This window comes from Haliaeetus leucocephalus, unplaced genomic scaffold, assembly GCF_000737465.1.
Source record: "Haliaeetus leucocephalus isolate CR32 unplaced genomic scaffold, Haliaeetus_leucocephalus-4.0 Scaffold194, whole genome shotgun sequence".
Taxonomy (NCBI): Eukaryota; Metazoa; Chordata; class Aves; order Accipitriformes; family Accipitridae; genus Haliaeetus; species Haliaeetus leucocephalus.
Window position 1 is genome coordinate 41,957 of NW_010972630.1, and position 27,957 is coordinate 69,913.

At 38.7% G+C, this 27,957-nt stretch overlaps 1 protein-coding gene across 3 annotated transcripts; it reads right to left on the bottom strand.

Moving 5' to 3' along the window:
• Nucleotides 1–4,788: 4,788 nt before the first annotated feature.
• On the bottom strand, nt 4,789–27,515 carry PRLR (prolactin receptor). Of its 3 annotated transcripts, none has more exons than XM_010565638.1 (13): nt 27,444–27,515; nt 21,933–22,046; nt 20,785–20,917; nt 18,431–18,600; nt 17,489–17,655; nt 15,755–15,896; nt 12,969–13,101; nt 11,560–11,729; nt 10,112–10,281; nt 8,992–9,136; nt 8,069–8,168; nt 7,079–7,148; nt 4,789–5,847 (listed from the first exon to the last, which is right to left on the bottom strand). In XM_010565638.1, exons 2-13 carry the CDS (start codon nt 22,000–22,002, stop codon nt 4,822–4,824), a joined length of 2,496 nt encoding a protein of 831 aa, XP_010563940.1. In that variant the 5' UTR covers nt 22,003–22,046; nt 27,444–27,515; the 3' UTR covers nt 4,789–4,821. The 3 variants fall into 3 exon arrangements, with proteins under 3 accessions (XP_010563940.1, XP_010563941.1, XP_010563939.1); XM_010565637.1 differs by lacking the exon at nt 27,444–27,515 and adding an exon at nt 16,125–16,127 and having other exon boundaries at nt 4,822–5,847; nt 21,933–22,212; XM_010565639.1 differs by lacking the exons at nt 20,785–20,917; nt 27,444–27,515 and having other exon boundaries at nt 4,813–5,847; nt 21,933–22,002.
• Between the last annotated feature and the right edge of the window lie 442 nt (nt 27,516–27,957).

The window sequence follows — 27,957 nt, forward strand, 5'->3', positions numbered from 1 at the left end:
GGGCAGTGCCAGTCTCCATTTTCACTCGTTTAGGGACAGAGTTTGAAGATTTACTTCTCAGGAACTTAGCTGAAAACAGGTCTTTCTAAATAGCAAGTATTGCTAAATGCTTAGTTCCTTTGCTGAGATCCAGAATTAGAGCATCTCTGACAACTCAGCTCATTCAGTCCTAGCGAGCTGGGCACACAGGCAGTGGCAAAAAACTTTTCAGCCCAGGAAAGGGACTGGTGCTTGGCTGCCATACTTGGTCAGTATGGCTTTCTCTACAAAATGGAAAATTCTCTGGCATTTTCTCATATTAAAAACGTTTCATTTTGCTACACATTTCAAATATCCCACCCTAGTACTACCAGAGCAACACAAGTGATGATTCCATGACAAGCTGTTAGTTAACAAAAGTAATTTGAACATTACCAATAAGATTTTTTTAATCTTGATAGAATGATTCACAATTTGACACACAAAGTAAAATGCTTTCATCTGCCTTTTTAAAGGGAGCAAAAAAAATAATCTGAGGTAGCAGTTCTTTGAGAATATGATGCCTGATCTCATGACACTTTTTCATTTCATTTGTCTTTATGGCTTTGTGAAAGATGTCTAATATCTGTCAACTGGCTTAGATGACTTTGGTTTCCTTGCACAACACCTTCAAATTGTTTACAGTTAGTGAAAAATTATGAAATACATTTACAGGCTTCATGATGTGAACCCCACATATACAATACTTCAGAGATCACAAAAAAATTCCACTTCTTCATTTTGAACACCTGCTGCTACTACAATACTTAAATGACATTTAAAACAACTGTATATTTTCCAGCCATTTAAACATAGTCACATAAACAGATATACCACAGAACTCACTGCTTTAACATAAATCAATTATTATTACATATTTGTTTTACAGTTTGTTCCATAAACACATATATCCTCTTACTAGTATCATGTAAGGTCAGTTTACTGCATTTTTATTAAATAATCTTTGTAGTTACATAGTATCATCAAGACCATTCTTCAAGCCTGCATTTTATGTGACAGTGAGTTTTGGGAGCACATGTCCCACTTCAATAAATCGTATTTCTTTAAAAGTCAGGAATATTACACTGAAATACTAAAACTGTACATCAAATATGTCTTTGCTAATGAAAAAAGTCTAATTAGAAAATTTAAGATAGTGGGTTGTATTTGTCAGTACTGAAGAAAAACTGTTAATCAAATTAGTCTGAGTCCAAAGGAAAGGTATTTTATTAAAATACATATTTTTATTCTATGAATTTTATAAAATTAATTACTTCTGAGGAGCCTTTATGCTTCCTTTTAGGGCTTTTATGCTACTAAAAAGTAATTCACACTTCAAGTGACACATGCATAAATTGATATTGAAAACATTCAAACTTTTCAAATAATTATTCCAAGTGAGAAATTTGACTAATGGTGCAAGAGCTAGACGGCTAATCCCTGTTCCTGGGGTAAATTCTGTTACGTACTTCATCCCTCTGTATATCAAAGGAGGTGTTAAGAGCCTGTTATTCCCCACTGGCATGTCATAATTTTACAACAATCAACTGTGTAAAACTGCTGCAAAATCTCATCTATTTCCTAATAAACAGCTACTCCTTAAAGTGCTGCAAGGAAAAATGTTGTTGCAAACAGAAAGAATGAAGCATTTGAACATCCAAAGGCCCACACACTTAGCTGAAGGTTATTCTGATTTTACAGAACACTAGTTTATTCTCTTCTTAATGTACTTCCAGATGTTAAAGGCCACTTTCAGAAGGTGTTGCTGCCACCTTGAGAGTAACAAGGTGTTTTGGAAAATAAAAGCAAATCTAAGGGAAAAATAATCAACGTGCACACTTGTTCAGCTTAAAGAATGAAACATATTTATGAAAATTGTGTTCAAATTGTGTTTAGCTAGCAATTCCCTCAAAAAGCTTAGCCACCTCAGAGCAACGAGCAAATGCACCTTTTCCACTCTGGCTGAATTTCCCTTTTCACAGAAAGCCATGATGACTTGGCATATTAAGACATTCATCAGCAAAGGTGGGAGAGAATCTACACCTCACAATGTGATTTAGGCTACAGCTATTTTGCAGCTTCAGTACCAATTTATGGTAAAGCATATAAACTCTTCCACTCAGTTCTCTTTCTGTGTGGATTTCTGGAGGTACACCCATAGATACCTACAGTTAGGCAGGATGAACCGTACACTTAAAATCTGCTAAAAGTTGTGTCTGTTTTCCTCAGGTCCAAAGTGACTGACATGACAGCAACAGCCTGCTGCTGCCACTTTATCCCACACTTTCTTAGGTTTACAACGTCTGTGTAGTCACCTGTGTTTTACCCTACAAAATCCACTCCATAAGGAAAATCTTTAAGCTGTGGTTTGCTAAGATTCTATAGCCTCTACGCATCACCAGATGCATCATGGAAGGCCTGTAGCAGCTTTATGCATGGCATTTGGAGTAGAAAACAACGGCTTGGCTCAGATATGACTATCTGTGTAAAGAAGGAGAACGTGTCTGATCTGGATCAGCTCTGTCAGATTCAGTCAGAAAACTGAAGTGTAAATGAAGCAGAAATACTGTCAGAAAGAGTGTATTATCAGCTTACATACATGCACACACACAAGTTGCTGCCCTGCAAAACGTTCCAGTTTTGACTGATAAGTTGATAGTTTCTTTGCAGTACTTTTAGCATCTCTAGAAAATTTGTAAGGTATACTACAAATGCTACAGTAAAATTGTGCTGTTAACTGTAACTAAACAAAATTTTATGTTTGGCTGCTCTCTGGAGTAGCCACTTCATGTCTTCAAGCGTTAAATTTAAGTAGCTGAATTAAGAATCTAAGTTACCTCCCTACACATTCAGCAGAGCATCCAGACTGCTCTCATCAACCTCTGGAAGTGGACAATACATTGCCTGTATAGGGGACACAGGCTCTAAATTTGATGCTTAAAGTAAATGTTACAGTATACACTAACACATATGTTTACAGACACACAGATGATTAGTTAAATCCTAAAGTCCTGCCAGTGGAAGAGCTAGACAGCTCGACTGATCTGTACTTGAGCAGTTCCATGGCATGAAGGTAAAAGGTAAGAATCCGATTTCCCAAACTGGATGTGGCTTTGTGGGATCTTCAAAATCTGAAAGCCTCTTTTGTCTGGCTCTGCACCAGGTTACCTGATACTGCAGGAAGGCTGGCTCAGTGCGTAAAATCATGAAAAACTGGAGAAATATAAAGCTGTTCAGGAAGGACAAGAACAGAACAGAGCTCATCTATAGTAAATACACTTTCCTTCACACGTCCAGTACAATTTTCCTTACCTTGTGTTTCCAATTTCCCCTGAAGCTAGTGATACTAGCTGAATACTTGGCCCAGTTTTAATAAGTCATCACTTGGTCATACTTTCCTGGAGTAAATTAAACTTTTGTTTCAAGAAGGAAGGACGACAGTAAGTTCAGAGCCATTCCAGTATTATTTTGATTCTGCCTTTGGTTACATGGGGTATGAGGAATCCTCACTGTTCCCACTGCTGTTCCGGAGACACTGGTCCAGCCCAACTACATAGACTCCTTTCCTCATTCCCACCGGTATTTCAGCAGAGCTCTGACTCAGACTTTATGTCTCATATCTTTGACTTTGGAGGCTGGATTCCAAAATGAAGGTTGATAACTTCATATGAAAAATCGGACTTCAAACTTTCCTTCCAGGCTCAGAAAAAAGTGCAATGTCTGTGGATGCAGGAGAACACCATTCCATTCGTGATTGGCATCAGAGTACAAATTCAGTGGGAAAGAAGCTTGGCTCTCAAAACCTAGATTCTATTTTAATTTTATAATTACAGGTGATAAAAACCATGTGAAATAAATAATTTAAAATTCAAATAGTAATACATCTGTAATATATTAGAAATATAGTTTAAAAATTAATTCATATTCTTAATTAGTATAAAGTTTAATTTTATGCTTTGTATAGAAATGGTAGCTTTACTTGTTACCACTGTCTCAGCAGAAGGAAACAGAAAAGTCCCTAAGTAGCTAAATAGGATTGGGAAATTTAAAAATATTTTATTTTGCTTTTTTTTTGGTAATAGAAAAATAGCCTTTAAAAATAAATTGTTAAATATATGGGCTTGTATTAAAGTAGAATTATGTATTATATACAGTAAAGGAGTACATCAAATATTGTTCTACTATTTTTTTTCATGTTTTGTTTGATTGGACTAGGATAGGAATGGGATGCAAAGTCTTCTGTCACATTGAAGTGAAGAAAAAATATATGTAGAAGAATTTGTTATTTTATTGTAATCTGTTGAATCTATTCTCTTTTATATATGATTTGTCATATATAAGAGCTCATTTTTTCTTAAGGATTGAGAAAAAATATAAAGACTTAATCTAGTGTCAGAATGTATTCAGAAGAAAAAACATTGTAGATCAGAATGCTGTTGTGCAATGATTTATCTGATTGAGGAACTTCTGAGATCACTGCGCTGTACTGACTGACCTGTAACAATTTTCAACTTTGTTGAATCTGCAGTATTCCCTCAGGTTTAATCAACTAATAGATTTGCAGAGCTGAATAACTAGTTTACAATGTATTTTTCATGGCAGATAATATCCATTTCCTCATTTCCCTGTGTCAGAAATGTGTTAATATCCAAGGTTTACTTTCATGATTATTACCTCAACCCACAGTTTAGTTTATTCTCTGTATAATGCACACAGAAGGCTAGGCTTTTTTAAGGAACTATTTGCTATGTGGTTTTGCTCTACTGTACATAACTACTAAGTATGTACTGTACTAACTATTAGTTATTTAAAGGAGGGCATAAAAGAAGATGGGTCCATGTACTCTGATCCATTGTTCTCTCTTTTGCACTTGCTTGGAACTGTCAGACAGTAGCTCATATTTTTCTCAGCTTGACTTTGCTGAAGGTTCTGAGACGTTTCCATTGCAGGTTCTTGAGACACAGATGTGTGCTGAATGCGTGAATCTGGCATTAATACTAGAATATTATGGTCCACAACTGTTGAGACCTTGGTATATTCTTTGCTGGTTCCTGGAGCAGTGTATTTTTCAGTCGTTCTACTATTTTCTTTATGTTTCAGTAATACTGCTGGCTCCACATCTTGCCTGACTTTGTGAACTTCTACATAATCCATTAGTTTAGGATTCAAAAATGGTGGCTTGTCATTAGGTCTGTTTTGTTTGACCTGCACTGTGGTTTGGTCAGTTTTGGAATACAAATTCTCCATCCCTTTTTGCTTTTCCATGTCATCGTGGCAAGTTTCAGTGATAGGATATTGTGATTGATGCTTTTCTTCATTTCCCACCAAAACTCGTGCAACGTTGACATTTGTGGTACTCAGTGTTATCTTATGTACATCTACAGGATTGTGGTAGGCAAACATAGAAGGCTGATTATCAGGTAACTGAGCTGTAGGCCATGTGGACAATTTTGTACTCTCATCATTAAAAAGGACTATTTTCTGTTCTGAGGCTATACACTGAGTTTCCCAGCTCCTTTTTCCTCCTTTATTTTCTTGAACATCTCTTACATTTTGTGTTTGAAGTGTTGATGGAAGGGCGTGGGACTCCCTGCACTTCTCAGAAAGGAGAGAAGGGCTATCACAGCTCCCTCGGCCTGAGTCACTGTCTGTTTCCTTGGGTATAATTTTTGCATTTTTACTGGGATGACCGTTGTCATGGCTTGGCATGAGTTGCTGATCCTCACTGTCCTCTACCTCCAGATATTCTATCAGTAGTTCCTCACAGTCTGATGTTGGAGGGAAACCATGGCAACCAAGAGCACTCAATAATTCTTCAGATTTTCCTGTCTAAGGGCATAATAAATAAGATATTTTTTTCACTGTTAACCATAGGGTTTATCTGACTAGAACAATTGTGAACAATCTACATATTTAATATACAAATACTTTAATAGTTGTATCGCTAGACCTAAACTGGATTTCTACTGCTGCAGAAAATAGTAGAAGAGAAGGAAATTTCTTGAGTTCCCTCAGTGGGGAGACACAATCCCAGAATTCATGTGTCTAAAATGGGGGGACTAGGAAGCTTTTGGCAGGTAGAGGTATCATGGGTTTAACAGGAAGGAAATGGAGGAGAATGATAGAGCAGCCATGTCCTGTCTCCTCAGCATGGCAAGAGACTGTGGAGAGCAACTTCCATAAGAACTACTAGGAAGATGACACAGGCATCGGCTCTTGTGGTGTCCTAAGGAACAGCTGTGGTCCCAAACCCTGTTCTCAAATGCCCTCCTACTACTACTGCAAGGCAAGACTGTCAGTCCTAGTTTCAGCTGGGATAGAGTTAATTTTATTTCTAGCAGCTGGTATAGTGTTATGTCTTGGATTTAGTATGAGAAGAACGTTGATAACACACTGAAGTTTTCGGTTGTTGCTAAGTAGTGTTTATGCTAAGTGAAGGATTTTTCAGCTTCTCAAGCCCAGCCAGCAAGAAGGCTGGAGAGGCACAAGAAATTGGGAGGGGACACAGCCAGGGCAGCTGACCCAAACTGGCCAAAGGGATATTCCATACCATGTGACATCATGCCCAGTATATAAACTGGGGGCAGTTTGCCGAGGGGGGGGGGCAGATCGCTGCTCAGGAACTAACTGGGCATCAGTCAGCGAGTGGTGAGCAATTGCATTGTGCATCACTTATTTTGTATATTCCAATTCTTTTATTATTATTGTAATTTTATTATTGTTATTACTATCATTATTAGTTTCTCCCTTTCTGTTCTATTAAACCGTTCTTATCTCAACCCATGAGTTTTACGTTTTTCCTTCTGATTCTCTCCCCCATCCCACTGGGTGGGGGGAAGTGAGTGAGCGGCTGCTTGGTGCTTAGTTGCTGGCTGGGGTTAAACCACAACAGTCTCACACATACCCTCCCCAGGATCAACCTGAAAGTGTCGCTTATTTTTAACATTGATTAAATTAATTGAAGCTGGTTTATACTTTATTACTGTAATTGTGTTTGCTAGTACATAATTTGGAAAAGTAAGTAATGGTGAATTCTTCTGTTGTTATCAGGGGTACTCACCTCTAACAGATGTGTATCTATGCCTTTTATCTTCGGTCCTGGAACTGGCGGTAGGATAAAGGCTATCATTCTAAAAAACCAACGAAACATACAAGGTGTAAGTATGGGCCCTATCTCTCTATTTGTTCTCCCATTTCCTCGGACTGTGACTGAAATTTTAAACACTTTTTTCATATCTGGTACCTCCCTGTTGGACCTCTGTTTCCTGTCTACTTCTCAAGCCAGGTAATTTATAAATCCAGTTACAGTTCGTAAGTTACCCTTAGATGTATTTATAGGAAAAAGAACAGTACAAAAGTTATTCAACTGGAAAAGTAACACTGCTAATGCCCTTTTATTGTCCTTTGTCCCTTAACCTCCAGTTCTCCAATATCACTGTAACTTCATCACTGGCTAAGAAACAGCTATGTGGGGCACAGTTCAGGAGGACTAGTGGGCCTGTAAATATATACTTGACTGTCAGCTGACCAGGATTTATGATGAATGACTTCTGATGGCTTTTCCATCAACAGTTTCTATCTCTTTCTTCTACTCAGCCAGTACTTTTTGCAAGATTTGTACAAAAGTGATAAACTTTGCAACACCTTTCTCTTTCAGATTTGATTGAAATTAGCCAATGACAGATGGGTGGGCAGAAAGACAAGCTCATAATATAACCGTATTTCCTTTAGGAATTTAGGGTAAAACCAAAAGTCATGTCTTCTACATGAGCAGGGATACTCCAAATTATGTTTGCTGAATACTTACATGGCTAACCAAGATGGTCAGATCTAATAGAGACATGTCTTTACCAACTGAGAATTTAGCTTGGTATCCCTAAAGAACAGAAATACCTCTCTATCAGCTGTGAATTTAAAGTGAAATACCTGTAATTTAGAGTTTATAAGAGAACACATAACCCATAGGAAATTGAATCAAATGTTAGAAGTCTATTTTTGAAAAGTTTGGTGAGATTTTCAACTCCATGTAATTGTGAAACTGGTGACTTACCTGTACCCTTTCAAAACCATTGTCCAGCTCATGATTAAACATATAAGAGATGACAAGACACCAACGACGATCCACACAACCATATCTTTCACTCTAAAGTCTAGGAAACAAACAGAATTATTTAAGAACACACATCTAGCGTATGCACAGTTGACATGCAAAAAAAGTCTCAAATGACTTTTTTTAAAAAATTGGTCTAATCTGCCATATTTGGTATTGAATCTAGAGGCCTTTATTAGCATAGATAGATCTCAACAATCATTGTAATATCTGATAATAAATATACTTCTTATTAATGGCACTGTGCAGGAAATAAACTCTCTTGAATGATACAAAAAATGTATGAAGAGGGAAATTTTGTCACAGCCAGTTATAGCAATTGTGTTCAAATTCAATTATGCCAATACTGTAGTCATTTTATTATGAAATACATATCACACAATTAATTAAATGGTGGGTTAAATTATCTAGGACTATATATTTTTAAGGATTTCTATTGTAACATGACGCTTTTTACATTGAGGTGTTTATTTCAAATTCATTCCAGATAAAGAGTAATGAAGAGCTGTTAATGTCTGGAGGCAGTCGCTCTTTGTCGTCTATGTATCAGTTTTAATGCAGTTACTGGTATTCTTTTAATTAAAAACTACCATCATGAGAACAAATGAGGCAATAAACAGAAAGAATGTGGATTAAATAAGTAAAGAAATTGATTCACCTTAACTCCAAAAAGTAATGAAGGGGAAAGCTAACTGGGTATGGTGCAGGGATGCTGAGAATTGTGTTACCTTGGCAATGATGTTCTTACCTGTCCTAAGGAAACTATGGGATGTCACTATGCATGGATGCTACAAACAGCTAACAAAAGTATTACATGAACTTCCATGTAATAAGAATTACCAAAGGGATGCCTGGCCACTCACCAGTAGGGATCTGAATATACTCTTCTGAGCTCCATTCACTCCATGATCCATGGTGGTCAGGTTTGCAGTGAATCTGTACAATATACTTCTTTCCAGGATTTAAACTAAACATTTTATATTGTGTTTGCTGTCCCACAAAAATAGTCTGGAAATTAAATAAAAACCATAAAATGCATATAAAATTAAGACATTTTTCTATGAAAATCACAGCTAGGTTTCAGTCTTGAATAACCAAGTTGGGAATATAGAACGAATTTGGATAGCTTTCTAATAATTGTTATGCGGGCATGGAAAAATGGTACAGTTAGTTTATTTCTATAGTTCAGCTTTCTAGCATAATTCAGTGGGAATGAGATCTGGCTCTAGTATATTGTTCAAATTACTACAAAAACATATCATGAGCGTATAGCAAATAGGGGTGAACTGTGGTAACGGTGGGAACTGCAATGGTGAGAGGAGAAGGAGGCAAAAAACAGAGATGAGGGAAGAAAATGCTGAGAGAAAAGGAGTGTGGAGTTGGTGGAACTGCACAGGGTAGTAAAAAGTGGATCTTGCAAGGGTCAGGGAGCTGGGAAGTGCAGTGGCAGGGGGAAGGAAGGAGGAGATACAGAGATGGCTGGGAAGTATTGCAGCAGACAAGAAGGGGATGCAGCCTAATACCAATAGCTAGAGTCTTTAATTTGCTGCCCAATTGTTTGAATTGCAGATCCTGGTTATGGACAATTATTATTATGTGGCCATGACAACTATCACCTAATGACTATTTGTACTAATTTACATAATGTCACTGAGCTTTCTGTTACCAAAGAAGTGCTTGTGGTTAAGAACAAATTATCACAAAAGAAACCTGACTAAATGAGAACAAACAACTTTAACTGTAAAGCCAATATGATTAATATATAATGGCCACACTTAAAAATAAGTTCTTTATCACCTGCTATCACACAACAGCATCTGAGATACCAGTATTCTCAGTAGGAAATCATAGATCACACAAGCACTTTTGAAAAACAATGAACTATTCAGTGTGCCTGCTTCATTACATTCAGGCATGCGACCTAGCTGACAAAATCTAATTGATCAGGAAACGCCATCTAGCAAAAACTTGCAACATCCTTACCTCCCATTCCTCTCCTTCTTCAGGCTTCAGCCGCAACTCATATTCAAGGGTAAGCCATCCAGATCTGACATCAGCCAGCGGGGGTGGAAACCATGTCAAGACCAGATATGGTTTTCTATTTATTGACTTTTTTAATTCCAGAGTTACATTCACAGGGGGATCTGGCTGTACTGTTAAAATAAAAGAATTGACAGTAAGAGTCTAAAGGATTTTTTCCTTGCATCTTAGGAAGAAATATAAAAAGGTGTGAGTCACAAGTTGCCACCTCCATTGTGTGTAGTAATTCAGAACTGGTGCTGGAATACAGGTATCAAGAGCTTCCTGATAAAGTAAGCATGGATTTATGAATTTGAAGAAAAAACTGAAGAACAGTAAATATGTTAAGTTCACATTGAGATTTGCCTTAATAATTTATCCCCGGAAATAATTTTTTCTTACATTACCATTTATTATTGCTTTTCGCCACAACTGTGTTTCAAAATTAACATCTTTAATGCTGTGTTATGAAAGTTGTGTTTTACCATAATCTTATCAAAGTTGGCATATATGGTTAGGAGTTCTGAAAACACAGATGTAGTTGATGAAACTTGCCCCCCTGCCCCCCCCCCCATCTCTTACCTTGAGAAAACACAACAGCATAATCCCTACATGCATTCCTAAGGATATTTAAAAATAAAACAAACCAGTAATATTAAAAACCTGTCTATATCTCAAAAATAAACAAAAATGGAACACAGGTTTCTGCTACAGTCAGGCTTGCAGATTCCTCAGTTCAGAGGGAGAGCTTCTGCATATCGTGCATGTATTTTACCACTGCCTGATGCAAAGCTTCATCAAGTCAGTAGTCAGGGCATGGAGGTAAAATGTAAAGCCTGTTCTCCAGCAGCCCTTTTCCAGCTGCAAGACTCCTGGCAGCCAGATCCTTGATAACAAAATGGTTATTGGTGGTAACGTTCCGTTCCCTCAGAAAAAAACCTAAATCCTTGTCCACAGTCACTCTGTGGAAAAAGTCTGAGAAAAGAGATTATTAGTACACTGCTATAAAAAAACCTAATTCAGCTTCTCTTGGGTCTGGAAACTACTTTTAGGTAATCAAATTTAAGTATTATTAGTTACAAGATCAATTTGATTTCAGTTGCTGGTAGAGTGGAAAAAGATTTTAGCTGGATGGTGTGTCTTAGGGCTTGACTGAAAGAAATATGGAAAACCAATAAATGGTCTGAATGCAATTTTAAAGCTTTTAGCATTTTTAGGTTTCCTTTGAAAAAGAAAATGGTAAAGGGATGAATATTGATTTATTATTACACCAGATAAGATCTTATTTGTTCTTGAAAGTTTTTAACTTGGATATAATACTTTATATGAGAAGAGCTGGAATTAGAATTTTTGTGTCAAAACCCATAATTCTGAATTATTTGGTTTCACAGAAAATACTTGTCCTCTCTTACCTATGTAGGTCACATCCACATAATGAGGATCAGAGACGTTACTTCCCATTTCGTTAGTTGCCCTCACAGTAATATTGTATATGGTCCAGAAAGAGGTGTGCTTTTTATCGAAGTAGCAAGAATTGGGGCCCGCATTTCTGTAATCTGGACACTCATAAACTTGTTCTTCTCTGAAATGAAAGAATCACAGTGATTAGTTTACACAGACTAAAACACCTGACTTTGATTACTAGTAGGTCAGCATTATTTAGGGCTGGATCAGATTTTTCACGCCTGGCAATGTGAAGAAAATCAGAAAACTGCTTTCAGACTAAAGAGTAATTGGACAATTCCAGAGACTGTAGTAAGCATTTTCCCCCCAAAATAAAGACTATAAAGGCTGAAGAATTTAGGCTGTTGTAGATGCAGCAGCAGACTAGTAGATTGCAGCTCTTACTTTTCTGAATGCCATTGTCCACTGCATAGGCCTTACAGGTTCCAGAGGGCCAGTAGAAGTGATTGCTGAAGTCTTTCAACCCATCTATTAAAAACTGATTATTTCCAATGTTCATTTCACACTTACACAGGTTCTGCATATTACATTAATATCCTTTCAGAATCTATTTTGGTCTTTCATCACTTGTTCCTCAAAAAAATCTACTTTGTACCTGTCCTCCAAATCCATTCCCCAGCTTCCCAAAGGGAGCAGGGATAGACAGAAGAGAAAGCTGAGTATGTAGTACTTGTTTCCAGGCTCCTCTGTGATGCACAATAACAAAAGAGAAAGTTGTGGTTGTGGACCTCATACTCTGCCGTGGCTGGCTGGACCAGTATCTGTCTTTTTCCACTAAGACCTGGCTCTCAGCTGACAAATACAGAGTTCAGCATCCAGTTAGGTCAGTGCAAGGCTGAGCAGTGCTGGGTGAATGAAAAATAGTTCACAGGACCCAAACAAAATATTGACTACTCCTTTAAAATGAATGTTTAGCACTTGATCTAAGTTCCAGGACCAAGATTACTGCAGAAGCCAGGAGGCATTCACAGCCTATGAATACTTGTGCAAAATAAGCATTATCATAAGATGAAAATTTTAATATCTGGTCATTTTGGAAAGCTTTATTTCTGGAGCTGCGTGGCTGAAGAGCTACAGGACTGTGTGTTTGTATTGCATATGCAGTTCCTGAGCCATGGCAACTTTCAAGGTAGTCTATCTTTCAAGGCAGAAGAATTCACAGAATTTTGAAAAACCTGACATTATAAAGAGATCCTATTTCAACCTTAAATATGTTGTTGCTAGTGCTATTCCAGAATATGTCACTTGGACAAAATGATGTGCTATGGAAAATGACATCTCCTAAATGCAAAACTGATCAGCATTGATTTTCCAGGTCCTTCCAATAAAACACTGAATAATATACACAGCTTATTACCCTTCTTTGCTGTAAAGCAAAGTATAGTTAGTAGAAAGTCCTCCATCTGAACCAGGTTTCCACCAACAAGTGAATGTTTCCTTTTCTGGAGAACGGCATTTTATTATTGTAGGCTTTTCAGGAGGTGACTTTCCTGTAAGAGATAAAGAAATGAACTAATTAGTAAGCTTACTGCATTAGGTCAACCCTGAACTCATAAAACAATGTCAAGCAGAGCACAGGAAAATACTTTTTTTTCTACATGGAAAGAAAAAGTTTTGCTTCATATTAGCACAGGAAAGGAAGGACGGTTCGGTGGTTAGGGCAGCAGCCTGCTACTTTGACCTGGATTCAAAATACTTTCCCACTGCAGCTATGCTGAGGAGCTATGTTTTAGTTCCCTGGCTGTGGCTCTTCTCTGCCCCCAAATCTGACAAGCGGTGCTCAAGTACTGTCATAGCAGGTTTTATAAAATGGTTTAAAATACACTCTGCTATCCAATCTATTGTCTACATAAACCATTTCTTCTTTAAAAAATGTGTTTTAAGATGCTTCTGATAGTTTAAAAAAATGCTGTCATTCGTTTTGGCTTTTACAGGAAAAAAATGAAGAATGTGTTTGCCTATTTATTTATGTCCTTGCCAGTAATTCTCTTCTGAAGCACCTATGCTGATCTGACTCCAAAGATACAAAGAAGCAGCTCTCACATTTCCTTGTAAAGTGAGGTTATGCTCCGTATTCAGGCTACTTGCCTGATTGCTGCCAAGCAATTTATACTTATTTGGATTCCCGATGAAGATTTTATAGTCTCAAGCAAAGCACTTAAAGTAGGGCAGAGCAAAATGCTTAAATTTTGAATAGGATGATGCTAGTCAAAAACCTGATGTGATTGGAACTTCTGCAGTTATGCATTTGTGGCAAAATATGGTCCTATTACATCAATAATATACATTTTTTACTATTTAGAGTAGGGACATTGATTTTCCAAATTTCTAATTGCCTAAGGCAGATCTGAAAATGGAACATTTAAAAAATATTTTTCTATTAACAGTACTTCAGCAATCTCCATGTCAAATAATGAATAATACAATTAGTGACAGAAGATATGAGACAACCTGGCGAAAGGGTCTGACAACAAGATATGATGTCATTCATATTTAATGTGTCCACTCAAACCCAACAAAACACAGATAACTATTTCCATGTGGTGGTAGCTGCAAGTGTTATGCTCTGTTAGACATGGCAGTGCTTTCAGTCCAGTTACTAATGAACAAATGAATGATTCTTACACAAGTACCATTACTATGCTATATATATATATCAATCATATATATATATATATCTCATATCTATAACTACAGATGAAATCAACATCATTTTTAAATAGAGGGAAAGGAACAATAAATTATTTAGGCACACCTGTATCAGAAGTGACTTCCTAGTAAATCTCAGCCTGTTTGTCATAGCCAGTTTCAGCAGAGGATTCTGAGTGGATCAACAAGACTAAATACGCAATTACATACCACATGTGGTGGGTTGAGCCTGGCTGGATGCCAGGTGCCCACCAAAGCCGTTCTATCACTCCCCCCTCCTCAGCTGGACAGGGGAGAGAAAATATAACAAAGGGCTTGTGGGTCGAGATAAGGACAGGGAGATCACTCACCAATTACCATCACGGGCAAACCAGACTCAACTTGGGGAAAATTAATTTATTGCCAATCAACCAGAATAGGGTAATGAGAAATAAAATCAAATCTCAAAACACCTTCTCTCCTCCCCTCCCTCCTTCCCAGGCACAACTTCACTCCCAGATTCTCTACCTACCACCCACAGCGGCGAAGGGAAATGGGGAATGGGGTTTACGGTCAGTTAATCACATGTTATTTCTGCCGCTTCATCCTCCTCAGGGGCAGGACTCATCACACTCTTCCCCTGCTCCAGCATGGGGTTCCTCCCATGGGAGACAGTTCCTCACAAACTTCTCCAACGTGGGTCCTTCCCACAGGCTGCAGTTCTTCATGAACTGCTCCAGCGTGGGTCCCTTCCACAGCATGCAGTCCTTCAGGAGCATACTGCTCCAGCGTGGTTCCCCTGCAGGGTCACAAGTCCTGCCAGAAAACCTGCTCCAGCGTGGGTCCCTCTCTCCACGGATCCGCAGGTCCTGCCAGGAGCCTGCTCCAGCATGGGCTTCCCATGGGGTCACAGCCTCCTTCGGGCATCCACTTGCTCCGGCGTGGGGTCATGCCCGGGCTGCCGGTGGAGATCTGCTCCACTGTGGACCTCCATGGGCTGCAGGGGGACAGCCTGCCTCACCATGGTCTTCCCCACGGGCTGCAGGGGAATATCTGCTCTGGTGCCTGGAGCACCTCCTCCCGCTCCTTCTTCACTGACCTTGGTGTCTGCAGGGCTGTTTCTCTCACATGTTCCCACTCCTCTCTCTTGGTGCCGTTTCTATGTGCCCTGCAACTTTTTTTTCCTTCTTAAATCTGTTATCACAGAGGCGCTACCGTTATCGCTGATGGGCTTGTCCTTGGCTGGCGGTGGGTCTGTCTTGGAGCCGGCTGGCATTGGTTCTGTTGGACACAGGGGAAGCTTCCAGCAGCTTCTCACAGAAGCCACCCCTGTAACACTCATGCTACCAAAACCTTGCCACACAAACCCAATACAATACACTAAGCTGTTTCTCCAGCACTATGAAGTATCTGTGTGAGGAACTGGGTTTTCAGGGCTGCTATTTAGACACCTTTCACAACACTGAACTGGCTAGAATTTAAAAGCAATTAACAGAACAGCAATCATCCACTCACCATCGGGGATCTGAATGCACCTTTTGGAGCTCCACTCACTCCATTCTCCAAGGTCTAACATACAGCGGACTTGGACAACATACTTCACCCCAGCTTGTAACCTATTCACTTTGTACATTGTCTGAACTCCAACAGGTATTGTCTGGAAAAGAAAATGGATGGGAAAAGTTATAAAGAATTGGGCCACTTTAACAAATAAACCATAAAGGAGTAGGTTTGTGTCACTGACTTCTGAAAGGCAAGGGTTTCAGTTGGGTATTTTATAAGATGTGAATTACAAAGAGGAAAAGGTAGTGACTTAACAGAAAAACTCACTTCAGTGACACTGAGATCCTGATACATGTTCTCAAGAACATATTTAAGTATAGACTTCCTATAAGTTAGTACTCCATCAGATCCACAATGCAAGGAACACTACAGGTAGTCCAACTCACAGATAAACCCTCTGTGTAATGCTTCTTAGTGGCTAGTTTTAGTGCTTATTATTAAGTGCCTTCCTCAGGCCCTTTGAATCTCTCTTCAGAAGTCTTTCAAGACCCACAGCTTTCTCCATCATTAAGGCATCAACAATTTAGGTAGCATTAAGGCCATCTGACTATGACTTTAAGAATGATATTTTATCCTGGTACCTCAGCTGTAGGAGTACTGTGGCCTGCTCCTAGCAAAATGGCAACAGCTGGGAACGTCAATGGAAATAGTGTGAGTAGGACACCCGAAATTTTCTGAGAAGGGGGTTGCCCCCAAGTGATCCTGTTGAAGAGGGTGATGGTGATGACTTTCAGCCCAATTAAATAGTAACTAGGGAATAACTGAGAGACTTCGGAAACACAAAAGCTTCAGCTTGAAAAGCAGTATTGAAGAAGTGTGAAAATTTTTAATAGTGGGGGAAGATGGGAAATTTCAGCAGTCCTGAAGTTTAGTTTGATGCTATCAGAAGCTGCTCTGCCAGCAGTCTGGGCCAGACAGAGCAGCCTCTCTCTCTGATGCCGTGAGTAGCTGCACTCCAGACAGCGTGGGCTGCACCAGGTAGGAACCACACTTAGGTGTATGCATGTGACCGTGTGGGTCATTTCTCACTGATGTGTGTCTTAGTAGACTGTAAGAAGGGATGTGGGTTCACATTAAGTTAAAGCATCCATGTCCCCTGCAGAAGCAGGTGTAAATAGGGGAGTTTGTACTCCCAGGAGGGTGGGGTGTGCTTGTAACCTACCCTTCCTGGGCGAGGGGAATTTCTGTATATAGCATATTTCTGGGACTAGTTACAGAAGTGTGTTTATAAATTTGCAGGTGTCTATTAACATTTTTAAGTGCTCAGCATTGTGATTTATCTGTGGTACTGCTGATACTGACCTTGACTGCATAGTTAACAGATAGCTTGTTAATTATATCTTAATGAATCAATAAACTGCTTTGATCCTGATTTGGGTTAAACTACATGATCTGAGCAGTTTTTTACTGTGACACTTAGGAGCAGACACAGTGACAAAACTTACAATTAAATGTTGTGTCAGTGGACTAAATAGGTTTTTTTAGTATATGACATTAGGATAATTATACAAATACCTTGAATTTCACTGTGTCTACAAACCACTACAGTATTTTTCGTTCTTTAATCAGATTTGGTTACATTAATTTTTCTATCCTTACAGAAACTAAAACTTTTACAATATCAGTTAAATTCAGACAAGACTCACTGAAAAGTGCATTTATACAATAAATATATTTTTCCATTACCTCCCACTCTTCCTTTTCCTCAGGTTTTAGTCGTAGCTCATAGTGATATACATGTGAATTAGAGCTGACATCAGCTAATGGAGGTGGAGACCATTTTGCCCAAAGGTTCATTATGCTAGCAGATGTTTTTGTTTCTAGAGAGAGGTTCATAGGAGCATCTGGCTGAACTGTATAAATGAAAAGTTTGCCATTAATGACTTAATTTTCTCTCAGAAAAGGCACCTCCTTTATGGTTTTGTATTTCACCACATTAATTTCAGATCATTCAGCACTTCTGTAAGGGAATAGTACAATAGGCTTTTTTTCCTTTCTCCCTAATAATGTTTAACTGGCTACTGATTTACCACAGTATCAGCAAATCTTAGACTTTACTCTGAATTTGTCAGGCTAAGGAAATAGAAATCATAATTTCATTAGGCCACTCTTGCAAAATTAATATGTCAGATATTTCATAGCTAAAAAGTACATTTAACATCACAATGTGTAGATTATGTATATGCAGAAAGCAGAACGGAGTTATGAATATGAAATACTACAAAAAGCCCACAGAGTGCTTAGGCAGTTATTTTTACCCTCCCAAGACTGCAATGCCAGCAGCCAGAAAGATGTTTACATTTGGAAAATTTAGGTAGCTTAACCTAATCTGAAAGTTTTATCATCTGCAGTGCTAGGAACCTACAAAACTGTCATTGAGTCTAATTGAAATACTGGAGATAACTAGAAACTGGAGCCAATTTTTCAGCCAAAGTTAAAATGACAATAAAATATGTAGTTTCTTAATTTATAAGTAAAATGCATATTTTAGATCATCTGTAGATAAACGCTCCTCCATAGCAAGTTTCACATAATGAGGAGAGAAGTCTTCTACCACTCCTTGTTCTGGGATCAAAAACCACATACATCTCCAACTACTTTTTTTCCATTTCATTCTTCCCTTTTTACCTATGGAGGTCACATCCACATACTGAGGATCTGAGCTGTTACATCCAATCTCATTCCTTGCCATTACAGTGATATTATATGTTGTCCAGGGATTAGTGTGGTTTTTATCAAAGTAGCAGGAATTGGGACCTGATGTTCGGTAGTCTGGACATTCATAGATTTTTTCTTCACTGAAATAAAATGATTTAAAAAGTTAAAGTTTAGGAAAGGAAGCAAAGCAGATCATATTCTAGTAATGGCCTAGGTTCAGCAAAGAAATTTGAAATGTTTAACTTTAAACCTATATATAATCCCACCTCTGGGAAACATTTCAGTGAGTGTCAAATGCTACTACCATAAATGCTTCATTGCTATTTTTACTGCAGTTGTTCAGGATGAACGCTTCTATCCCCTTTTTTATGCATAGGAATGTCAACAAAAGAAGGGAAAGACAAATTTCCAGAGACAGCATAAGGCAATTTTAAAAAAATTTTTAAAAGCAAGTTAAAAGGCAAATTAAACACATTCACTTTGACTAAAGAAGAAAAGTTGCTAAATAGTTTCTTTACATATTTCCCCTGGGAAGTAACCTGATGGGCCCTGTGGCAGAGGAGTGTTTTATTGATTATTTTGTTTTCAGAAAGATATTAATTTACCTGCTTTTTAACATGATCATCATCACAACTGTCTCAACAAAGAATATTTGATTAATTCACAATTTCTTACCTATTACCTTTATATAAGTCTTCGGTTTTTTAGGACAGGGATTGTTTTGTACTTAATTAAAGCTGAACTGGGTGATGTACTCGGAGTACAGACTACTACCCCAGATGTAAAGCACAGCACAAACCCTAAGCACCAGCTGAGAGGGTTCAAGGTTGCACTTTAGTCCCACTGTTGGGCTCTATGCACTGCTAATAACAAGGTCTTTCAGTTGCCAGGCAGTTTTGTTCCAGTTCACAAAGAAAAGGTGGGAGTAAGGAAGGGGACTGTACTTGAGAGATAATGAGCTAGGAAAGGCAACTCTGGCCCAGATCTGGAGTGCTTGGCAGTGCCTGGTGTTCAGCAGATTTAATGAAACAGATAAGCACTCCTATCCATCCCCACACAGGACTGTTCTAGGCTGTGATAGGTATGACTTAAAATGCTCATTAAAATTTCTGTTTTGACTGAGATTGGAACATCTGTACTGTCATAAAACAAAAGCTCTGAGGTCATTGTTGAGAGTGGTAACTTCAGTAAAGGCTGCATCTTTCCTGATCAATTAATACCAAATAATTTGGAGTTTGTTTAATTGAAGCCGGGAAGTCTGAGGCTTGACCTTATTTATTCTGAACCTCACTGGATTTATTCAAAGAAATTTAATCTCTGAGCCTCCCTGCTTACTTGGTCCAGTTCTGAGACCTCTTGTTTTCAGGAAGAAAGGACAGCTATACAAAAAAGCACAGGTTAAGCAAAGTTGCTAAACATATATGGATTTTATCCTTAAACAGGATGAGGGTGTCACAGACTTTACCAGACCAGTAACGTTTGAGATGCAGTACCCACATCTGATTTTACTCCATTTTGGGAACCATGAGGTTGGCCACAGATCCAGAAGGGGAAGCGAAGGCTCTCTAGAGACTTTCTCCGGATGGGGGGTTGCCGTGCACGGTAATGGACAAGCTCCTTGGCAGGGCCCCGAGGGCACCACCAGCCCTCGCTGCCCCTGCCCAGCCTCCCCCGGGGCCTCCCCGTGCGCCGCCCAGGTCCCAGGCCCCCATTCCAGCCCACCGCAGCAGGGCTGGTCTCCAGCTCCCCACAGCCCTGCCCTTGCCAGCCGTGGGGCCCCCGCCGAGCCACCCCTGTCCCATGTCCCATGGGCTGACGTCCCGGCCCAGCCTGGCCGCAGCCTGTCCCTGTCCCGGTCCCCGGGGAGGTGCCTGATGCCCAGGGCTGGGTTGTCCCCAGCCTGCCCGGCTCCCTGGCTGGGGTGGCGGGGTGGGCCCTGGATGGAGGCCTTGCCCTGCCGCCCCAGGGGAGCCCCCATGGCCCCCCCCGTGGTGCCTTGATGCTCCCCTCCTCAGAGAAGCACGCCATTCAGCTAAAAGCTGTGCGCCTCCTGGTAAGATGGACAAAGTACACCTTTCCCAGCACGTCTTTCGACCGGTGGGATTTTAGGTCAGAGGAGTTTCAGTGGAGACAGGCTGAAGGTTTGGGACTGGTAGTGGTCATGTTTACTTCCAACACGGGAAAGCCATTAGTCTCATGTAGCCCTTGTTGCCTATCTAACATGGATTCATAAAAACACCATTATAAATTAATGTTATCATTCCCTCATTCTGTCCTAATCATCACTTGATCACTTACAAAATACCTATGCACCGTTTTGTTACCTGTCCTTGCTGTACAACAGGGTGTAATTGGTAGGAAGTCCTCCATCTGAGCCAGGCTTCCACCAGCAAGAAAAAGTTTCCTTTTCTAGAGAACGACATCTTACTATCTTAGGTCTTCCAGGGTATGATTGACCTAGGGAAGTACAGAAGTACAGCTAGTTATATTGGAGTTGGACAATGCTTTTTGTTATTGTTGAATGATAAATTCAGCAAGGAGTGCTTTTTCGAGGACAATAAAATTATTTGAAACTATGGACTGAATTTGGCAAATAAATCTGCCTGGAGAAAGCATCAAAACTTTCAGAAATGTAAATATATTTCACCTCAAACTTCTAAAACAGCTACTAAAATTACTTTAGTTCTCTTTTTCAAATGAAAATTGCATTGTTACCTAAACTTAAAAAGTGTACAGTTATCTCCAAATTAAATTAAAAAGCTTGGAAATAGATGCATGACCTTTTGTTTTTTTTCCTAAAATATCCAAAATCTTTATCTTAAGTTCATCTTAAAATTATTTAATTTCACCTTCAACTTCACAACAGAACCAAAATTCCACTATCTGCACATATTTGGGGTAACTTAGGTAACTTATAGGTAAGACAAATAATAGAAAGAAGGAATCCATGGGCTGTATGGAGTATTTTGTGTATTGGCAACCTGAAAGTATTAATTAAGTACTTGAATATTTGCTAATAATCCCAATATATTTAAGAATATTTCCTGTTAAGACTACTTGTCATTAACTTCTACCAAGAACATAGGACATATGTTTACATACATTTTGTCATGAAAAGCATATGGCTTTTCAACCTAAGCTTACCTTTATTTTATGAAAGTTCCATCTCATTATCTCTAATAGTGTTACCATTCATATAATGCTAATTCTCAAGAAGGTGACAAGCATGGAGTGAGTGTAGGGATGGAGTGAGTGCCTTTCATCATCACCACCACATAATCATTAAATTAATACTATAAAAAGAAAAGAGGACTCAAGCCATTTTCAAAATCTCCATACAAAACTTCAGAATAAAGTAATTTAGATATGTACAGGCTCCAGCGGTGGTCAGGATAGATCAGGTAAAGCCTCAGACTTCTCTAAAGAAAGTGTTTCAAGGAAAAACAAGTGTTCGAGAAAGTGTTGTACTTACCAGTCAGACCCACTTCAGTCAGAGCAAGTAGCAAAATAATTCGAACTGATGATGTCAATTTCTGCTTCATGATGTTGGCTTGTCTTCAGGAGGAAATATCAGATCAAGGGCTCACTGAAAAATACACCATCATGCAACAGTCAATAACAATGCTTAACATGTAATATGTATCCTTGGCTTGATCAAAGTACTTTTTGAATTGCAGCTAACTGATTCTTGTTATTTCTCAAAAAGGTGCAGCAACACCTACTGTTCCACTTCAGAAGCAGAACACCCAAATCACAGAGTACTAAGTAGGTCTTCCTGAAGGTCTTTGAACAGTTAGCAGTGCTGGGATTACAACTCCACAGCATTAACAAATCTTGCATATTTATTTGGCATCTTGGGATACTGGGTGCTTTTCTTATAGCTCTAACTTTTAGACTTAATTAATTTACCTGAGAAATCAGCCTTTTAGTAACAAAAAATACACTTTTATCTCTGTTGATATAAATAAGAGCTCAACATATTTGAACTTTGAAAGTCCTGAAAACAGCAGGCAAATAGAAAATATCCAAAATTTATTTAGAAGTTTATGATTTTTGAGCCAACCTCATGACTTCTGAACGTTTGGGACTGGCAATGTCAGGATCACCTGAGCTGAAGAATGCTACTCTTTCTTTGCGTTCAACTCATTATTTTTACTGTGTCTGATTTTTCAGTAAAGTGGAAATGCCAAGATTAGAGAAAATAAACCAAGGAAAAAGTAGCGTAACTTCACAGTTAATTTATTAGGTGAAAATGCAAGATGGGATGCAATTATCCCTCTTTTTTCAGCCTGCAAAGGCCAGAGGCAGTGTTGCAGAACTCGGCTGAATTACAGAGGTGCAAGTGGGAAGCCACCAGCTGTGAAGGCCCGGTCCCTGTAGTGGGCTGACACCACTAGATGTCCTCAGAATTCAGGTTACAGCTCAGGGTGATCAGAAGTCCCTGTTGCTGCTAAATCTGTTTGCTTAGCCTGAAGAAAAGACAGAATGACTTAAATCAAACCTCCTGCTTCTCCCACCAATATGCTTCCTGCTTGGAGATGGTGACTGGAGTCGGCTATTAGATTCTTGGTAGCAAACCTCATTCTTTGAAACTAAAGAAGAACACTTTACTGTCTAAGTAGGAAGCTCCTTACCTCAGCTTTCCACTCCTACCAAGCACATCTGACAGGTACTTGTATGCTTGAAACCCACTCAGTGTAGCACAGCGTGGGAACAAGCTGTCTCTTTGCTAAGGAAAAATTCTTTGTGGTTTATCAGATGACTCAATTTTCATTATGCAATTCATTTTCTGTATCAAGAAACTATAATCCCCCAGCATACAAATGTTTTTCAAGTGCAAGGGCAAATGAAGTATCAGTTAATTTAACTGAATCTAAAACATGTTTACTGTGGACAATGAGGAGAACAACAACAGTTGGCTATGTTTCCGTACGCAACTTCTGAATATCCAGGCATGTTTCACACATGTAACTGAGCTACAGGCTGCAAAATTGCATCTGGGTTAGTTTTAAACTCACTTACAGCAATCTGTGCATATACAGTCAGTGGAGAGCAAGCCATCTAAATATAAATTCCAGGTTTGTGTAAGCACATGCAAATTTTATGACTGTAAACAAACACCAAGCACAAATGTTAGTCTTTAGCTTCAGAAATGAGCTGAAAACTTGGTGTTACATCATGTGGAGCACACCCCATTGAGCTCATGCAAGAACAAGGCACATTTTCTCAAGTGAAGGTGAAATAACAATCCATAAACAGTAACTATTTCATGTACATATGATACCACTTACAATATTTTATTATTTCTAAAAATAGTTAGAACATTTGCAAAATACAGGTCTTTCAAACTGAGACTTATACTCTGCTTCCCTATAGGGAAGTGGTACCATGATTATTTTTTTTTACTTTTACAGACATATCTTTTCTGTGTGAAGAACTGACAGATAAGAGAAACTGTGAGTGAGTAAAAGAATGGAATTTGACAATATGACAAAAGAGAGAGGCATTATTAAGAAAGAGCTGTATTAGAGCACTCTGCAAGGAAAATGGGATAATTTTGGAAACTGCAGACCTAAAGAACCAAATTAATAGAAATAGGATGAAATTAATGCATTTGAAAACAAGTATTTTTCATTGGGAGCATTTGTTTTTTAAAAGGAGATGATCATGAAGCACTTCTGTAACGTGGCTGTGAAGAAGAACAGGAGAGATACTGGGGACGAATATGGACCTATTAGTCTCTCAGACTGAACTTTCTGTACAGTTCTGGTCACCCTTACTTGGGAAAAAAACCTCCACGTTAACCCATTTAGAACAGATTTAGAACACAGCTACAAAGATGAGCAGGGGACACAGAGGCTGTCTCATGATGACGAGGTAAAGAATTGGCTTTTTACTCCACAAAAGGGTGGTTGTCTTCTATAAACATAGCAGGAGATTAGTATTAGAAGAGGGAAAAAAAGAATGGGTAAACTCTATCAAATGCTGGAACAGGAATAGATGGCCATAATTAGCTCAAAAAATTAGAGAAAAATGTTACCATCACAACAGTGAGTTTCTGGAATAGTCTTCCAAACACAAAAATTCCATTTAGTTTTCCCAGGTAGTCTGATGTGTTATGAAATACATATATCATGGTTGTTTGTGATAGCTGAGGACTGGACTTGGTGATCCAATATATGCTTTCCAGGCCAGTGTTTCAATTCAAGTTGAATACCTTGAATTATTACCAGTTAGAAAACTGTGCAGAAGTATGAGATGACTGGATGTCCTATCTTACATTCAGGATTTAATGCTTTCAAAACATTTTCTATTTAAGAATTATCAGAACCTGTGTTTATTTTAAGATCATGCTTAAAAGCATCTTAGAAAGCTTCATTCTGATATTTGTATTGCTTTCTGAAGGAATGTAAGCAGCAGCAGAGCCGTGGCCAGGAGGCTCCAGGCATATTAACCATATTCCATTTGTTCCAGTGCCTATGTTTCCGTGGTTGCCTCGTGCTTGGTATTTGTGGTTCAAATAATGTTTATAAGGCTTCTGGAGAGATGTCTTGTGTTTTAAAAATACTTGCTTTAATAGAAAAAACAATGCACACTTTGTCATAGCTATATCAAAAGCGTGTCTCCCCTATCTAAGATTTGAAAATGTTTTCATAAAAGAGTAATGAGCATTATGGAAGATGCTGTGAGGGAATGCCTTACTTTTAGGACTGAATGCATTCTTCTGTAAGTGACACAGTGGATGTTGATTTGCCAGAATGTCATGCAAAATCAAGGGCTGAGTAACGGTAATTAAAAGATCATACGCCTTCTTTTTGAATGTTTTGATTTAATTCCAACTAAGTTGTTACATTCTGACATTATAGTTGAATTTCCCCTTTCAACACAGCTGTTACATAGTATTCAACGGCTGCACATTGCACCCCAGAAAACAGTGTGCCTTGATGGAAATGGAAACCATTACTGGGGTTTTAGAATTCATAGAATTGCTAGATATTCCTGTAAAATAACCCTACTCTGCAATTAATAATATTATGAAATCGTAGGTTTGAAAACTGTGCTTGCAATGCTCCTAGATGAAGCTGAAAGTTAAATACTAATACTGAAATCAGGTGCTGTGGAGCAGGGTTGAGAGAAAAATGCCCTTGTCCTAATTGAGTTCTAGTTCTTGCATTCTTTTCTCTCTCTTTCTTGGCTATGCTGATGGATAAATTTCTTGAGATTGACAGAGAGCTCTTCACTTGGTTCTGTACAGATGGAAATATTTTCTATCTGTCTGCAGCGTTTTCAGGCTTGCAAGAAGGGTAACAACTGGAGAGCACCCTCTGGCAATGACATTATGTGCATCACAAGCTTTACTTCTGCTGCTAAAGAAATCTAAAGCTGAAAGTATTTTACCAATCTGTACTGAACAAGATTCACATTCCCACTAGTTATGACGATAAACAATGTTCGTCTTTCAGGCCTGGGGGAAGGCAGTTTAAGGAGTCTCAAAACACTGCAGTTCATTACCATTTGAAAGGCTGAACTACAGCTGTATGAAACCAAGTACAAATAAAGAAAAGACTAAAGGAAGAATGTAGCAGTCTGTTAGACCGTCCAGAATTCTACTGGCCATACATTCAGCTATACTGTGGACATTGCATGAGCCTGCCTTCCCACACCGAGTTCTCAAATGCCAACACTGATATATGTCCCTAGCCAAGACTCAGGCATCGCTATCACTGGATGTGTTTCTGAATGACAGTGATGGTTGGGATTATACTATGAATTAAAAGCTGTGGATGTGTAGTGTGACCAGAGCTCTGCTTTCCCTCTCTGAATGAGCCCTAATTGGAAGTCTCCAAATTCTGAATCCCTCAGGCATCCAGTACAGCCTTCATGGAGACATATAGGCTCTAGAGAACATAGGGAGTTCAGACATGTCTCTGATCTGAATTTCATGTGACTGATTCCAGATGGCTACTTTTAGCACATAGGTTTTGTGAAGTGCTTTGTGAGGACGCATAGTTCCTGCTGTTGGCTGTGTAAGGGAACCTAGGCATCCAGTTAATTTCTTGGGACCAAGCACTTCATATTTCTGTGTTGCATAAACTGGAAGCACCTACAAGTCCTTTTATATTTCACCTGAAAAGCCTATAAAAGGGTTTCTAATATATTTTTCCTAAATTTGTCCCTTAAACAAACTTTCTCCTAATGACCCTTTGTAGTCCTTCCTTTGATTAGCAGTCAACGTGATGATGAACGGAACAACTTCTCTCACCCATGGAGATGTGCTCCTCAGTCTGGAAGACTTAAGTCACTTTTTGAAAAGAAAAATAATGAAATCCCAGATTCTTGAAAATAGGACAGTTCTCCATCAAAATACTTATGCACTTAACTCCTACTGATTTTACAGAACTGAGCCTGAAACTCTTTTTAAAACTCTCAACATCTCAACTGACAAGAAAAGCCAAGACAACAAGAAGAAAGCACCATTATCCCTACTTTACAGATGGGGAACCAAGACAGAGAATGATCAAGTATTTTGCTCAGACTTATACTAGGAACATGACAAAAGCTAAAAACTGATCTTTTCCTACTAGTTCTTTTTTTTTTTTTCTTTTCTGAATACCACCTCTACTGCCTTTGTTTTTCCAATAAAACATGATTTAGCTAACAATAGCAATCTTCTTCTACCAGTCTCATGGCTCCTGAATATTCTGTTTCTTCCCTGGTGGTTTGTACATTTAGCCATAATTTCAGGATTATTATTTTTACAGCAGTCTTTTACAGACAAGAAAAGCATAAGCTGTAAAGAGTAAAATTTTAGAGTTCGAAAGTTAGAATTTACATTAGAACTTGAAAATTGCTCTTGGAAATATGATGGAAGTTCATCTCTACCAGCTACCAAGGCCAACTCCACAGTCATTATCTTGCTATTATAATTTAAAATATTATTTATACATAGCATAGTCATGAACTATAAAGTCCAGTTTCCTACCTAAAGGATTCATGTGTGCAAGGAAGATTTTTGTTCTTCTCTTTCATGAGTGTCAGATCACTTGATAATCTGTGAAAGAAGAGAATTCCAGGATTAGTATATTACTGGAAGTATCACTACTTTATTTCTAAAACATAAAGAGCAAAAAAAAAAATCACCCTTTGTATTAGCTGACTCAGATACTGACACTCTAAGTCAATACATTTAAACACAGAACAATAGCAGCTATGGTAAAATACCGTGTTACTGCACACTCTTTCCTTTATCTGTTTCAATAAAATTTTGTAGCAATTTAGAATGCAGTTTAGATTTACCAGTAGACTGTGCTAGGCTATGCGATTACAGGCTAATCACCATCTACACAAAGGCTGGGACAGGATCAGATAAAAATTGAAGGGGTCGGGAGGAACCCTAGCAGCCTGATCAGTGAAAATGGGATACAGGGAATCGGCTACACCTAAGACTACCAAAGCACAGTCAGATCATTGTCCCTTGTGTGGAACCCACCAGGAGG